General features: G+C 58.7%; 1 protein-coding gene across 6 annotated transcripts in view; it reads left to right on the plus strand.

Moving 5' to 3' along the window:
- The window catches only part of LOC132383941 (EH domain-binding protein 1-like), a 142707-nt gene extending 127644 nt beyond the window's left edge, over window positions 1-15063 (plus strand). For 5 of the 6 annotated variants that reach the window (XM_059955129.1, XM_059955127.1, XM_059955131.1 and 2 more), the window contains 7 exons: window positions 2037-2139; window positions 2332-2417; window positions 3936-4056; window positions 4529-4628; window positions 9834-9907; window positions 11846-11960; window positions 13523-15063. In XM_059955129.1, coding sequence (XP_059811112.1) covers window positions 2037-2139; window positions 2332-2417; window positions 3936-4056; window positions 4529-4628; window positions 9834-9907; window positions 11846-11960; window positions 13523-13610 — 687 coding nt within the window. In that variant the 3' untranslated portion in view covers window positions 13611-15063. Of the gene's footprint in view, window positions 1-2036; window positions 2140-2331; window positions 2465-3935; window positions 4059-4528; window positions 4629-9833; window positions 9908-11845; window positions 11961-13522 lie in introns of those variants that run through there. The other variant, XM_059955132.1, reaches the window with a different exon arrangement.
- The last annotated feature ends 635 nt before the right edge of the window (window positions 15064-15698 follow it).

Consider the following 15698-nt stretch of genomic DNA (forward strand, 5'->3'; position numbering starts at 1 on the left):
CTCCCTTCCCCCTTTCCCAACCGTGATTCCCCCTCTCCCTTCCCCCTTTCCCAACCGTGATTCCCCTCTCCCTTCCCCCTTTCCCAACCGTGATTCCCCTCTCCCTTCCCCCTTTCCCAACCGTGATTCCCCTCCTCCCCCTTTCCCAACCGTGATTCCCCTCTCCCCCTTTCCCAACCGTGATTCCCCTCTCCCTTCCCCCTTTCCCAACCGTGATTCCCCTCTCCCTTCCCCCTTTCCCAACCGTGATTCCCCTCTCCCTTCCCCCTTTCCCAACCGTGATTCCCCTCTCCCTTCCCCCTTTCCCAACCGTGATTCCCCTCTCCCTTCCCCCTTTCCCAACCGTGATTCCCCTCTCCCTTCCCCCTTTCCCAACCGTGATTCCCCTCTCCCTTCCCCCTTTCCCAACCGTGATTCCCCTCTCCCCCTTTCCCAACCGTGATTCCCCTCTCCCTTCCCCCTTTCCCAACCGTGATTCCCCTCTCCCTTCCCCCTTTCCCAACCGTGATTCCCCTCTCCCTTCCCCCTTTCCCAACCGTGATTCCCCTCTCCCTTCCCCCTTTCCCAACCGTGATTCCCCTCTCCCTTCCCCCTTTCCCAACCGTGATTCCCCTCTCCCTTCCCCCTTTCCCAACCGTGATTCCCCTCTCCCTTCCCCCTTTCCCAACCGTGATTCCCCTCTCCCTTCCCCCTTTCCCAACCGTGATTCCCCTCTCCCTTCCCCCTTTCCCAACCGTGATTCCCCTCTCCCTTCCCCCTTTCCCAACCGTGATTCCCCTCTCCCCCTTTCCCAACCGTGATTCCCCTCTCCCTTCCCCCTTTCCCAACCGTGATTCCCCTCTCCCTTCCCCCTTTCCCAACCGTGATTCCCCTCTCCCTTCCCCCTTTCCCAACCGTGATTCCCCTCTCCCTTCCCCCTTTCCCAACCGTGATTCCCCTCTCCCTTCCCCCTTTCCCAACCGTGATTCCCCTCTCCCTTCCCCCTTTCCCAACCGTGATTCCCCTCTCCCTTCCCCCTTTCCCAACCGTGATTCCCCTCTCCCTTCCCCCTTTCCCAACCGTGATTCCCCTCTCCCTTCCCCCTTTCCCAACCGTGATTCCCCTCTCCCTTCCCCCTTTCCCAACCGTGATTTCCCTCTCCCTTCCCCCTTTCCCAACCGTGATTCCCCTCTCCCTTCCCCCTTTCCCAACCGTGATTCCCCTCTCCCTTCCCCCTTTCCCAACCGTGATTCCCCTCTCCCCCTTTCCCAACCGTGATTCCCCTCTCCCTTCCCCCTTTCCCAACCGTGATTCCCCTCTCCCTTCCCCCTTTCCCAACCGTGATTCCCCTCTCCCTTCCCCCTTTCCCAACCGTGATTCCCCTCTCCCTTCCCCCTTTCCCAACCGTGATTCCCCTCTCCCTTCCCCCTTTCCCAACCGTGATTCCCCTCTCCCTTCCCCCTTTCCCAACCGTGATTCCCCTCTCCCCCTTTCCCAACCGTGATTCCCCTCTCCCTTCCCCCTTTCCCAACCGTGATTCCCCTCTCCCTTCCCCCTTTCCCAACCGTGGTTCCCGTCTCACTTCCCCTTCCCCAATCGTGATTCCCCTCTCCCTTCCCCCTTTTCCCAACTGTGATTCCCCCCTCCCTTCCCCCTTTCCCAACTGTGATTCCCCCCTCCCTTCCCCCTTTTCCCAATCGTGATTCCCCTCTCCCTTCCCCCTTTCCCCTGTGATTCCCCCTCTCCCTTCCCCCTTTTCCCAATCGTGATTTCCCTTCCCCTTCTCCAACCGCCATTCCCCTCTCCCTTCCCCCTTTCCCAACCGTGATTCCCCTCTCCCTTCCCCCTTTTCCCAACCATCATTCCCCTCCCTGCCCCTTCCCACGCTCAGTCCACAATAGAGACCCAGATCAGAATCAGATTGATCATCATTCACGTATGTAACGAAATCTGGGTTTTTTTGCAGCAGTTGCTGTACACAACAATGCGAAACTCTTCAGCACCTTAGTTATAAGTATATCAATCGCCCGTTGACGATTTCTCTCGTCTCTCTGCAGCTGGACATCAGCGAGGTACAGATCGAGATCTGCCCCGAGCCCAGTGCCAAGCTGGCATCGCCGGGGCAGGACAGGGAACAGCTGGGCACGGAGCATCTTGGAGGTACGCGTAACTCCAAAGATCACAGGGAAATGCGCCGTTAGCGTCCGGGATCCAACCGCGTTTCCAGGCCAGCGAAGCGGGCCAGTCCTCAGCCGTACACCTGTCCACACGCAGCACGCGGACGGGAGGGGTGGGACGGGGGCCGGGGGGCTGTGATCGGCAGAGGTAATGACTCGCTCTCTCCCGGTGCAGAGCTGAAGCGGCAGAAGTCCACGCAGGAGGAGCAATCCTGTGGGAAGGAAAACGTTCCCGAGGTCAAGCCTGAAGAAGACACCCTGGTACGGGACTTTCCCACAGCTTCCACCCAACACTGAGTCAGTCCGATGTCAGTACCGGTGGGGACGGGTCTGTCACTGTGTAACACCGGGGTACGGTACCGGTGGGGACGGGTCTGTCACTGTGTGACTCCGGGGTACAGTACCGGTGGGGACGGTTCTGTCGCTGTGTGACACCGGGGTACGGTACCGGTGGAGATGGGTCTGTCACTGTGTGACTCTGGGGTACGGTACCGGTGGAGATGGGTCTGTCACTGTGTGACTCCGGGGTACGGTACCGGTGGAGACGGGTCTGTCACTGTGTGACTCCGGGGTACGGTACCGGTGGGGACGGGTCCGTCACTGTGTGACACCGGGGTACGGTACCGGTGGAGATGGGTCTGTCACTGTGTGACTCCGGGGTACGGTACCGGTGGAGATGGGTCTGTCCCTGTGTGACTCCGGGGTACGGTACCGGTGGGGACGGGTCTGTCCCTGTGGGACACTGTGGTACGGTACCGGTGGGGACGGGTCCGTCACTGTGTGACACTGGGGTACGGTACCGGTGGGGACGGGTCTGTCCCTGTGTGACTCCGGGGTACGGTACCGGTGGGGACGGGTCCGTCGCTGTGTGACACTGGGGTACGGTACCGGTGGGGACGGGTCCGTCGCTGTGTAACACCGGGGTACGGTACCGGTGGGGACGGGTCCGTCGCTGTGTAACACCGGGGTACGGTACCGGTGGGGACGGGTCCGTCACTGTGTGACACCGGGGTACGGTACCGGTGGAGACGGGTCTGTCACTGTGTAACACCGGGGTACGGTACCGGTGGGGACGGGTCTGTCACTGTGTAACACCGGGGTACGGTACCGGTGGGGACGGGTCCATCACTGTGTGACACTGTGGTACGGTACCGGTGGGGACGGGTCCGTCACTGTGTGACTCCGGGGTACGGTACCGGTGGGGACGGGTCTGTCACTGTGTGACGCCGGGGTACGGTACCGATGGGTCTGTCACTGTGTAACACCGGGGTACGGTACCGGTGGAGACGGGTCTGTCACTGTGTGACACCGGGGTACGGTACCGGTGGGGACGGGTCCGTCACTGTGTGACACCGGGGTACGGTACTGATGGGGACGGGTCCGTCACTGTGTGACACCGGGGTACGGTACTGATGGGGACGGGTCCGTCACTGTGTAACACTGGGGTTCGGTACCGGCGGGGACGGGTCCGTCGCTGTGTGACACCGGGGTACGGTACCGGTGGGGACGGGTCCCTCACTGTGTGACTCCGGGGTACGGTACCGGTGGGGACGGGTCCGTCACTGTATGACACTGGGGTACGGTACCGGCGGGGACGGGTCTGTCGCTGTGTGACACCGGGGTACGGTACCGGTGGGGACGGGTCCGTCACTGTATGACACTGGGGTACGGTACCGGTGGGGACGGGTCCGTCACTGTGTGACTCCGGGGTACGGTACCGGCGGGGACGGGTCCGTCGCTGTGTAATTCGTTGTAACGGAGAGCTATCCTCGTCCCCAGCGGTTCCGAGACACGAGTCAGTACGTGCTGGGTGAGCTGAGCGCCCTGGAGAGTGAACAGAAGCAGATCGACTCCCGGGCGGCCGTGGTCGAGAAGCAGCTGCGGCGCCTGATGGATTACGGTGAGTGACCCGTCGGACCTGGGGGAGGGGGGAGAGATTACTCGTTGCCCTGATCCCGCCCCATACAGTCCCGCCGGAACCCAATCACCTCCTACCCATAGACCGCGGTGGGGGAGGGTGGGTTTATAATATCGAGAGTCACACGCACCGTCGGGATGCAGAAGGATGCTCGGGGGTGAGCCAATCACAGTTCAGACATCAAACCGTACAGTGAGGTGCATTGGGTGACACCACGCAAGTCCCAGACCATGGGATCGAACTCGCGACTGCGGCAGAGGCTCTACCCGCAGTACTGCCCCTGGAGAGGCAGGCAAGGTCTCGCCGGGAGCTGGTTGCTTCTCCCGGGCTGCCTGCCTGCGTCTCCGCGTGCAGACGTCCCCCTCACCGGACGAAGCCTTCGTCCCTCCCGGCGTGTCGCGGCAGCCTCAGTAATGGCCTCTGACCTCTGACCTCTGGCGATCTCTGACCTCAGGTCCGCACGGGATGGAAGAGGAGCAGCTGATCCAGGAGTGGTTCATCCTGGTGAATAAGAAGAACGCTCTGATTCGGAGACAGGACCAACTGCAGCTGCTGTGAGTAGTCCACATCCTGAAGCTGGCTTGGGAGCTGGGCTGATGCGAGAGGCCACAGTGTGAGCCCAAACTGTGCCACTCATCCCTCTACCCCGTCCTATCACACGCTCCCGGGGTCAGACACAGAGTGAAGCTCCCTCCCCACCGTCCCATCACACACTCCCGGGGTCAGACACAGAGTGAATCTCCCTCCACACCGTCCCATCACACACTCCCCGGGTCAGACACAGGGTGAAGCTCCCTCCACACCGTCCCATCACACACTCCCGGGGTCAGACACGGAGTGAATCTCCCTCCACACCGTCCCATCACGCACTCCCCAGGTCAGACACAGGGTGAAGCTCCCTCCACACCGTCCCATCACACACTCCCGGGGTCAGACACGGAGTGAATCTCCCTCCACACCGTCCCATCACGCACTCCCGGGGTCAGACACAGAGTGAATCTCCCTCCACACCGTCCCATCACGCACTCCCCGGGTCAGACACAGGGTGATGCTCCCTCCACACCGTCCCATCACACACTCCCGGGGTCAGACACAGAGTGAAGCTCCCTCCACACCGTCCCATCACACACTCCCGGGGTCAGACACAGAGTGAATCTCCCTCCACACCGTCCCATCACACACTCCCGGGGTCAGACACAGAGTGAAGCTCCCTCCACACAGTCCCATCACACACTCCCGGGGTCAGACACAGAGTGAATCTCCCTCCACACAGTCCCATCACACACTCCCGGGTCAGACACAGAGTGAATCTCCCTCCACACAGTCCCATCACACACTCCCGGGGTCAGACACAGAGTGAATCTCCCTGCGCACCGTCCCATCACACACTCCCGGGTCAGACACAGAGTGAATCTCCCTTCACACCGTCCCATCACGCACTCCCCGGGTCAGACACAGAGTGAATCTCCCTCCACACCGTCCCATCACACACTCCCGGGTCAGACACAGAGTGAATCTCCCTCCACACCGTCCCATCACACACTCCCGGGTCAGACACGGAGTGAATCTCCCTCCACACCGTCCCATCACACACTCCCGGGGTCAGACACAGAGTGAATCTCCCTCCACACCGTCCCATCACACACTCCCGGGATCAGACACAGAGTGAATCTCCCTCCACACAGTCCCATCACGCACTCCCCGGGTCAGACACAGGGTGAAGCTCCCTCCGCACCATCCTATCACACACTCCCGGGGTCAGACACAGGGTGAAGCTCCCTCCGCACCGTCCCATCACACACTCCCGGGGTCAGACACAGAGTGAAGCTCCCTCCGCACCGTCCCATCACACACTCCCGGGGTCAGACACAGAGTGAAGCTCCCTCCGCACCGACCCATCACACACTCCCGGGGTCAGACACAGAGTGAATCTCCCTCCACACCGTCCCATCACACACTCCCGGGTCAGACACAGAGTGAATCTCCCTCCACACAGTCCCATCACCCACTCACGGGGTCAGACACAGGGTGAATCTCCCTCCACACCGTCCCATCACACACTCCCGGGGTCAGACACAGAGTGAATCTCTCTCCACACCGTCCCATCACACACTCCCGGGGTCAGACACAGAGTGAAGCTCCCTCCACACCGTCCCATCACACACTCCCGGGGTCAGACACAGGGTGAATCTCCCTCCACACAGTCCCATCACGCACTCCCGGGGTCAGACATAGAGTGAATCTCCCTCCACACCATCCCATCGCACACTCCCAGGGTCAGACACCGAGTGAAGCTCCCTCCACACCGTCCCATCACACACTCCCGGGGTCAGACACAGAGTGAATCTCCCTCCACACCGTCCCATCACACACTCCCGGGGTCAGACACAGAGTGAATCTCCCTCCACACCGTCCCATCACACACTCCCGGGGTCAGACACAGAGTGAAGCTCCCTCCACACCGTCCCATCACACACTCCCGGGGTCAGACACAGAGTGAATCTCCCTCCACACCGTCCCATCACGCACTCCCCGGGTCAGACACAGGGTGAAGCTCCCTCCACACCGTCCCATCACACACTCCCGGGGTCAGACACGGAGTGAATCTCCCTCCACACCGTCCCATCACGCACTCCCCGGGTCAGACACAGGGTGAAGCTCCCTCCACACCGTCCCATCACACACTCCCGGGGTCAGACACGGAGTGAATCTCCCTCCACACCGTCCCATCACGCACTCCCGGGGTCAGACACAGAGTGAATCTCCCTCCACACCGTCCCATCACGCACTCCCCGGGTCAGACACAGGGTGAAGCTCCCTCCACACCGTCCCATCACACACTCCCGGGGTCAGACACAGAGTGAAGCTCCCTCCACACCGTCCCATCACACTCTCCCGGGGTCAGACACAGAGTGAAGCTCCCTCCACACCGTCCCATCACACACTCCCGGGGTCAGACACAGAGTGAATCTCCCTCCACACCGTCCCATCACACACTCCCGGGGTCAGACACAGAGTGAAGCTCCCTCCACACCGTCCCATCACACACTCCCGGGGTCAGACACAGAGTGAAGCTCCCTCCACACAGTCCCATCACACACTCCCGGGGTCAGACACAGAGTGAATCTCCCTCCACACAGTCCCATCACACACTCCCGGGTCAGACACAGAGTGAATCTCCCTCCACACAGTCCCATCACACACTCCCGGGGTCAGACACAGAGTGAATCTCCCTCCACACAGTCCCATCACACACTCCCGGGTCAGACACAGAGTGAATCTCCCTCCACACAGTCCCATCACACACTCCCGGGGTCAGACACAGAGTGAATCTCCCTGCGCACCGTCCCATCACACACTCCCGGGTCAGACACAGAGTGAATCTCCCTTCACACCGTCCCATCACGCACTCCCCGGGTCAGACACAGAGTGAATCTCCCTCCACACCGTCCCATCACACACTCCCGGGTCAGACACAGAGTGAATCTCCCTCCACACCGTCCCATCACACACTCCCGGGTCAGACACGGAGTGAATCTCCCTCCACACCGTCCCATCACACACTCCCGGGGTCAGACACAGAGTGAAGCTCCCTCCACACCGTCCCATCACACACTCCTGGGGTCAGACACAGAGTGAATCTCTCTCCACACCGTCCCATCACACACTCCCGAGTTCAGACACAGGGTGAAGCTCCCTCCACACCGTCCCATCACACTCCCCGGGTCAGACACAGGGTGAAGCTCCCTCCGCACCATCCTATCACACACTCCCGGGGTCAGACACAGGGTGAAGCGCCCTCCGCACCATCCCATCACACACTCCCGGGGTCAGACACAGAGTGAATCTCCCTCCACACCGTCCCATCACACACTCCCAGAGTCAGACACAGTGTGAATCTCCCTCCACACCGTCCCATCACACACTCCCGGGGTCAGACACAGAGTGAATCTCCCTCCACACCGTCCCATCACACACTCCCGGGGTCAGACACAGAGTGAAGCTCCCTCCACACCGTCCCATCACACACTCCCGGGGTCAGACACAGAGTGAATCTCCCTCCACACCGTCCCATCACGCACTCCCCGGGTCAGACACAGGGTGAAGCTCCCTCCACACCGTCCCATCACACACTCCCGGGGTCAGACACGGAGTGAATCTCCCTCCACACCGTCCCATCACGCACTCCCCGGGTCAGACACAGGGTGAAGCTCCCTCCACACCGTCCCATCACACACTCCCGGGGTCAGACACGGAGTGAATCTCCCTCCACACCGTCCCATCACGCACTCCCGGGGTCAGACACAGAGTGAATCTCCCTCCACACCGTCCCATCACGCACTCCCCGGGTCAGACACAGGGTGAAGCTCCCTCCACACCGTCCCATCACACACTCCCGGGGTCAGACACAGAGTGAAGCTCCCTCCACACCGTCCCATCACACTCTCCCGGGGTCAGACACAGAGTGAAGCTCCCTCCACACCGTCCCATCACACACTCCCGGGGTCAGACACAGAGTGAATCTCCCTCCACACCGTCCCATCACACACTCCCGGGGTCAGACACAGAGTGAAGCTCCCTCCACACCGTCCCATCACACACTCCCGGGGTCAGACACAGAGTGAAGCTCCCTCCACACAGTCCCATCACACACTCCCGGGGTCAGACACAGAGTGAATCTCCCTCCACACAGTCCCATCACACACTCCCGGGTCAGACACAGAGTGAATCTCCCTCCACACAGTCCCATCACACACTCCCGGGGTCAGACACAGAGTGAATCTCCCTCCACACAGTCCCATCACACACTCCCGGGTCAGACACAGAGTGAATCTCCCTCCACACAGTCCCATCACACACTCCCGGGGTCAGACACAGAGTGAATCTCCCTGTGCACCGTCCCATCACACACTCCCGGGTCAGACACAGAGTGAATCTCCCTTCACACCGTCCCATCACGCACTCCCCGGGTCAGACACAGAGTGAATCTCCCTCCACACCGTCCCATCACACACTCCCGGGTCAGACACAGAGTGAATCTCCCTCCACACCGTCCCATCACACACTCCCGGGTCAGACACGGAGTGAATCTCCCTCCACACCGTCCCATCACACACTCCCGGGGTCAGACACAGAGTGAAGCTCCCTCCACACCGTCCCATCACACACTCCTGGGGTCAGACACAGAGTGAATCTCTCTCCACACCGTCCCATCACACACTCCCGAGTTCAGACACAGGGTGAAGCTCCCTCCACACCGTCCCATCACACTCCCCGGGTCAGACACAGGGTGAAGCTCCCTCCGCACCATCCTATCACACACTCCCGGGGTCAGACACAGGGTGAAGCGCCCTCCGCACCATCCCATCACACACTCCCGGGGTCAGACACAGAGTGAATCTCCCTCCACACCGTCCCATCACACACTCCCGGAGTCAGACACAGAGTGAATCTCCCTCCACACCGTCCCATCACACACTCCCGGGGTCAGACACAGAGTGAATCTCCCTCCACACCGTCCCATCACACACTCCCGGGGTCAGACACAGAGTGAAGCTACCTCCACACCGTCCCATCACACACTCCCGGGGTCAGACACAGAGTGAATTCTGGCTTCTCCACACGTCTGTAAACCCCCCCCCCCCCCCCCCAGGAACGCGGCCTGTTGTTTTGCAAGTTGAAGGTGCCACCATCGAGTTAGGAGCAGGCGGGGTTGTGATGTGTCTGGAATCTGACCTGGAATCATTCTGTCTCGGTAGAGAGGAGGAACAGGATCTGGAACGAAGATTCGAGTTGCTGAACAGGGAGCTCCGCGCTATGTTGGCGATTGAAGGTAACTGGTGCGATTCCACATCCTCAGCGTTGAGACCCGAGCGAAGGGCGCAGCTGCCGATTCCTCGGTTGCGTTCGGCCCGACGTGCTGATTGGTTGCTCCCTCTTTGCCCCGCAGCTGTACCTTGTGAAACCCCGCTGTTTTCCAGGTGTGTCTCGCGAAGATACTCTCTCAGACCCGCCCCAAACCCCGGTCTGTGTGGATGCTGTGTAATCCGCTACCATGTTATAAATTAGTGCCATGAATTAACAGGCTACGTACAATTAAAGGAATTAATGAACCTTAACTAAACGAAGAGGGCCCATTCGAGCTAAACAGTCGAAGGTGGAGCTGACCTTGAACATCTCTGTCAGTCACGCCCACCTTCCGAACGTCGCTGGCGATCAGTCTCGACCAAACGGGTCTCCCAGCGGGTTGTATCCTGCGACTGGTTCTCCCCAGCGTCTTCGCTCTTCACCTCCTGCCACAAAACCAACCTTGTTGTCCCCTGCCAGAGGATCGTCCCTTCAGCTCCCATCCGGATTGGACGGCAGGCGTTTCCCCTTGTCGCGTGATTCCACCGATGACCCCAACAGGCTGAAAACAGGACAGACTGCTCGTACAGAACTGCCAAAATAAATTACATACAGCATTACAGTGAAAGTACGAACCTGGCCATTGCACTTGGGTTTTTGGAAGTGGGGGGAGCTTGTTAACTTTGCAGCAGTGAAAAAATAGCTGTGGTTACAGTAAGTATTGTATATTAAATAGTTGAACAAGTAGTGCAAAAACAGAAATAATTTAAAGTATTGAGGTAGTGTTCATGGGTTCAATGTCCATTCAGGAATCGGATGGCAGAGGGGAAGAAGCTGTTCCTGAATCGTTGAGTGTGTGCCTTCAGGCTCCTGGACCTCCTCCCTGATGGCAGAGGGGAAGAAGCTATTCCTGAATCACTGAGTGTGTGTCTTCAGGCTCCTGTACCTCCTCCCTGATGGCAGAGGGGAAGAAGCTGTTCCTGAATCGTTGAGTGTGTGTCTTCAGGCTCCTGTACCCCCTCCCTGATGGCAGAGGGGAAGAAGCTGTCCCTGAATCATTGAGTGCGTGTCTTCAGGCTCCTGTACCTCCTCCCTGATGGCAGAGGGGAAGAAGCTGTTCCTGAATCGTTGAGTGTGTGTCTTCAGGCTCCTGTACCTCCTCCCTGATGGCAGAGGGGAAGAAGCTGTCCCTGAATCGTTGAGTGTGTGTCTTCAGGCTCCTGTACCTCCTCCCTGATGGCAGAGGGGAAGAAGCTGTTCCTGAATCGTTGAGTGTGTGTCTTCAGGCTCCTGCACCTCCTCCCTGATGGCAGAGGGGAAGAAGCTGTTCCTGAATCGTTGAGTGTGTGTCTTCAGGCTCCTGTACCTCCTCCCTGATGGCAGAGGGGAAGAAGCTGTTCCTGAATCGTTGAGTGTGTGTCTTCAGGCTCCTGTACCTCCTCCCTGATGGCAGAGGGGAAGAGGCTGTTCCTGAATCGTTGAGTGTGTGTCTTCAGGCTCCTGTACCTCCTCCCTCATGGTAGCAATGAGAAGTGGGCTTGTCCTGGGTGGTGGGGGTCCTTAGTGATGGACACCGACTGCTGCTTTGTTGTGATGGGGGCTGGTCCCTGTCATGGAGCTGACAAGTTTTCCTCCGGGCGCTCCAGTTTCGTTCCACCTTCCAAAAACGTACGGGTTATTCATTTATTTCGAGATGCGGCGTGGAGTGGCCCTCTGAGCCACACAGCTGCACGCCGGCTAGTTACGGTGCCGGCGGCCCGGGCTCAAATCCCGCCGCGGCCTGCAAGGAGTTTGCACGCCCGCGTGGGTGACCACTCGCTGTTCCAGTTTCCTCCCACAGTCCCAGGACCGAATGCTTCGTTTCCCCTTCCTCTCATTCATCTCTTCTGGGACTATTTCACGTTTTCTCGTTCTCATTCCTCAGACTGGAAGAAGACCGATGCCCAGCAGCGGAGGGAGCACCTGTTGCTCGAGGAGCTGATCGCCCTGGTCAACCAGCGGGACTCCCTCGTCCGGGATCTGGATGCGAAGGAGAGATTGTAAGTGGGCCGGGATTCCGGAGGCCCATGAGCAAGTGGGGTTCTCTTGCTATGCATGTGTTGGCATCATGGAGAGAGGGCAGGAGAATGGGGTCGAGGGGGATAATAAATCAGCCATGATTGAAGAGAATAGCAGACTTGATGGGCTGAATGGCCGCATTCTGCTCTGGTCACTGAGTTCCATTTGGTTGACTGGAAAAATTTTGTTTTGCATACGATGCACGCAGATCCTCTCAAAACACCAAGTCCAAAAAGGGGAAAGGAATGCAGGATAGAGTGTTCCAGTTACAGTCTCCGGAGAGGAGTGGGCTTGATTACGTTGGCCGCTTTCCCGGGGCAGTGGGAAGGGTCGGCGGAGAGGAGGCTGGCTTGCGCAACAGGCTGGGCTGTGCCCTCAACTCGGGACCGGTCCTGCTGTCGCTGGCCGGCGGTCTGACATTTGTGGGACACAACGCGAAGCTCACTGCGGCTTCCCGCGGCCCTGGGCAGAGTCGTGGCCGTATCGGGCCATAATGCACCTGTAGAAAATAAGCCGGGGTTTGCCAGGGCACGCCAGCTCTCGTTTGCCTTCTCAGCACCGCCGTGCTTTCTTGTCAAGGTCCAACTTCACGATACTTGGTGTGTGGAGGAGCAGAGGGATCTGGGGGTACGTGCCCACACATCCCTGAAAGTTGCCTCACAGGTAGATAGGGTAGTCAAGAAAGCTTATGGAGTGTTAGCTTTCTTTAAGTCGAGGGATAGAGTTTAAGAGTCGCGAGGTAATGATGCAGCTCTATAAAACTCTGGTTAGGCCACACTTGGAGTACTGTGTCCAGTTCTGGTCGCCTCACTATAGGAAGGATGTGGAAGCATTGGAAAGGGAACAGAGGAGATTTACCAGGGTGCTGCCGGGTTTAGAGAGTATGCATTATGATTAAGGGAGCTAGGGCTTTACTCTTTGGAGAGAAAGAGGATGAGAGGAGACATGATAGAGGTGAACAAGATATTAAGAGGAATAGACAGAGTGGACAGCCAGCGCTTCTTCCCCAGGACACCACTGCTCAGTACAAGAGGACATGGCTTTAAGGTAAGGGGAGGGAAGTTCAAGGGGTATATGAGAGGAAGGTTTTTCACTCAGAGAGTGGTTGGTGCGTGGAATGCACTGCCCGAGTCAGTGGTGGAGGTAGACACACTAGTGAAGTTTAAGAGACTACTAGACAGGTATATGGAGGAATTTAAGGTGGAGCATACATGGGAAGCAGGGTTTAAGGGTCGGCACAGCATTGTGGGCTGAAGGGCCTGTACCGTGCTGTAGTGACCTGTGATGTACGACCCTGAGGGTCACTGTCAGGCGGGCATACTCAATAAACCCACAAACCAGTAACAGCCATGACAGAATCAATGGAAGACTTGGGCATTCAGCCAGCGTGTGGATGCTTAAAAAGAATTAATAATAGTAAGTCAGATTAAATATGGAGAACTGGGGATGAAGAGTGAGGGAGGGGGCGGCATTGTGGTGGTGACGGGCCCTGTGGTGTGGTGTCGCGGTTGCAAGCTGAGGCCTGTTTGTGATTTATTTCCAGCGCGGAGGAGGAGGACGCTCGGCTGGAACGGGGTCTGGAGCACCAGCGGAAGAGGCTCAGCCGGCGGGAGAAGTGCGTGGTGAACTGAATGGGGGTGGGGAGTGTCCCGGGAGGGACGGGACGAGCCCACCCACAACCGGAGGGGAGACGCTTGCAGTTGCTTCGCGTGGCTGGGGGTGGCGCCCCTGTTTCCGTCGGCGCTGGGAACACCGTGTCTGCGGACGTCAACGAGGCCGTAGAAAGCAGCGTCCGCCTCTGTGCCGTGGACGACAATCCCTCCTCGGGACTTTGAAGTGAATTTTGTGCTGCTGTTGGCTCCCATTACCCCTGAGGAAAAGACGGAGGTGGTGGCGGAGAGGTGGATAACCTTGCACCAGCCCGGGGGGAGGTGACGATCGTGGGATCCCGGATCCCACCAGCCCTGCACTCTCCCTTCACCCGCCCTGGCCCTCCTGGTCTGAGACCCCGAGCACAGCAGGCAGCCGATAACCAGACTGCTCTCCGCCCGTCCCCCGTCCCGAGTGCTCGATCTACCTCAGTGCCTCTGTCCTCGAGTATCTACTCGTCCCCACTTCCAATAGACTGGGTGATGGAACCGTCAGGGGGTGACGGTCAAATCCGCAGATTTATCAGCCCAGCGGGAAGGGAGCTTACTCTGAGAGGGGGAGGGGGAAGGTACCAGGATGAAGAACCGAAAGCTGGGTTTGGGGTGGGCGGGGTGCAGTGAGGCCAGGGGAACCGGAGGAGGGAGCTCCAGGTGAAAGAACGGAACGAGCTGCCAGAGGAAGCGGCGGGTGCAGGTTAGGTTTAAAAAGTTTGGATAGGGACATGGGTGGGACGTGGACTGACGCAATGGGCCGAAGGGTCTCGTTCTGTGCTGCGGTGCGCTGTAACTGTGGCGGAGGGAGCATGTGGGGTCAGGACCCGGGACAGTCACGTTCATTTGTCCTGCTCACCACTTTTCCCTGTCCCCTCCGCTCTGCGGGTACGCACGATGGATGGGTTGATCGGCGGCTGTGAACTGCACCCCCCCCACCCCCAGCACATGGGTGGAGTGTGGACTCTGGGGGGGTGCGGGGATGTCTGTGAGGAGAACCTCTCGGGTCTAACGATGATCAGCGTAGGGCCAGTGTGCCAAAGGGCCTCTCTCACTGCTGTACCCCTCCCTCACCGATGAAGCTCCATCTCTGGGACTGAGGGTGGAAAACACCAGATCGCCAGCCGCAGAGTCAGGCCAGCTCGTCCACGCTTCACCGGGTGGGGGCAAAGGAGGGGATTTAAATCCTGCTCCTTTTCCCCTCCCTCCCTCCCTGGCATTGCAGGGTGAAAGCACTCCAGCCGGACACGGACAGAGACGAGTCCCGCTGCCGTACAAGGGGTGACCGTTTCCGGCATGGAGGACGGGAAGATCTCCCTGAGCCCAAGCGGCTCGTCAGCAAGTGGTGGGCCTGGACTTTGCTTGGAATCTGTTCCATCTTTTGTTGTTGTTGCTGCACTATTTATGATCTACTGTTTGGAATTAAATGCCATACCAAAGAAAGCCACTGCCTACCGGGTCGATCTTTGCCTCGGCCGCGACGTCGGGCCTCCACTGTGAGTGTGTGCGTATGTGGCTGAGTGCGTGTGTGTGTGATTGTGTGTGTCTGAGTGTGTGTGAAATTAGGTGCATGTCTGAGTGTGTGTGTGTGAGTGAGTGAGTGATTGTGTGAAATTAGGTGAGTGTCTGAGTGTGTGTGTGTGAGTGAGTGATTGTGTGAAATTAGGTGTGTGTCTGAGTGTGTGTAAGAGTGAGTGTGAGTGTGTGTGAAATTAGGTGCGTGTCTGTGTGTGAGTGTCTGTGTGCGAGTTGGATCTGAGGTCTAGAGTGAGGTGGAAATCCTATGGTTATAACGGACCAAATAAAGGGAAGGGTTAGGGTGAGACCTGTCGGGTAACTCAGCCGCCCCTCATGTAAGCCGTTCACTCTGTTGCATGTTTTTTTAACGGGAAACTGGTATCGAACGGATCAGAGAATCGCCGTAGCGTCGAGATCAGCGTTGCACTATTCCAGTGCTGGTGATCTGTGTAAAATTCTGCTTTCTCCACGTGACCGTGCGGGTGCCCTCCAAACTTTTCGAGTTTCCTCCCACAAAGGAGAGGCGGGTGGAACAGTGTCGGGAACTGTACGGTCAAAAGC

The sequence above is a fragment of the Hypanus sabinus genome, chromosome 31 (genome assembly GCF_030144855.1).
Source record: "Hypanus sabinus isolate sHypSab1 chromosome 31, sHypSab1.hap1, whole genome shotgun sequence".
In the NCBI taxonomy this organism is placed as follows: domain Eukaryota; kingdom Metazoa; phylum Chordata; class Chondrichthyes; order Myliobatiformes; family Dasyatidae; genus Hypanus; species Hypanus sabinus.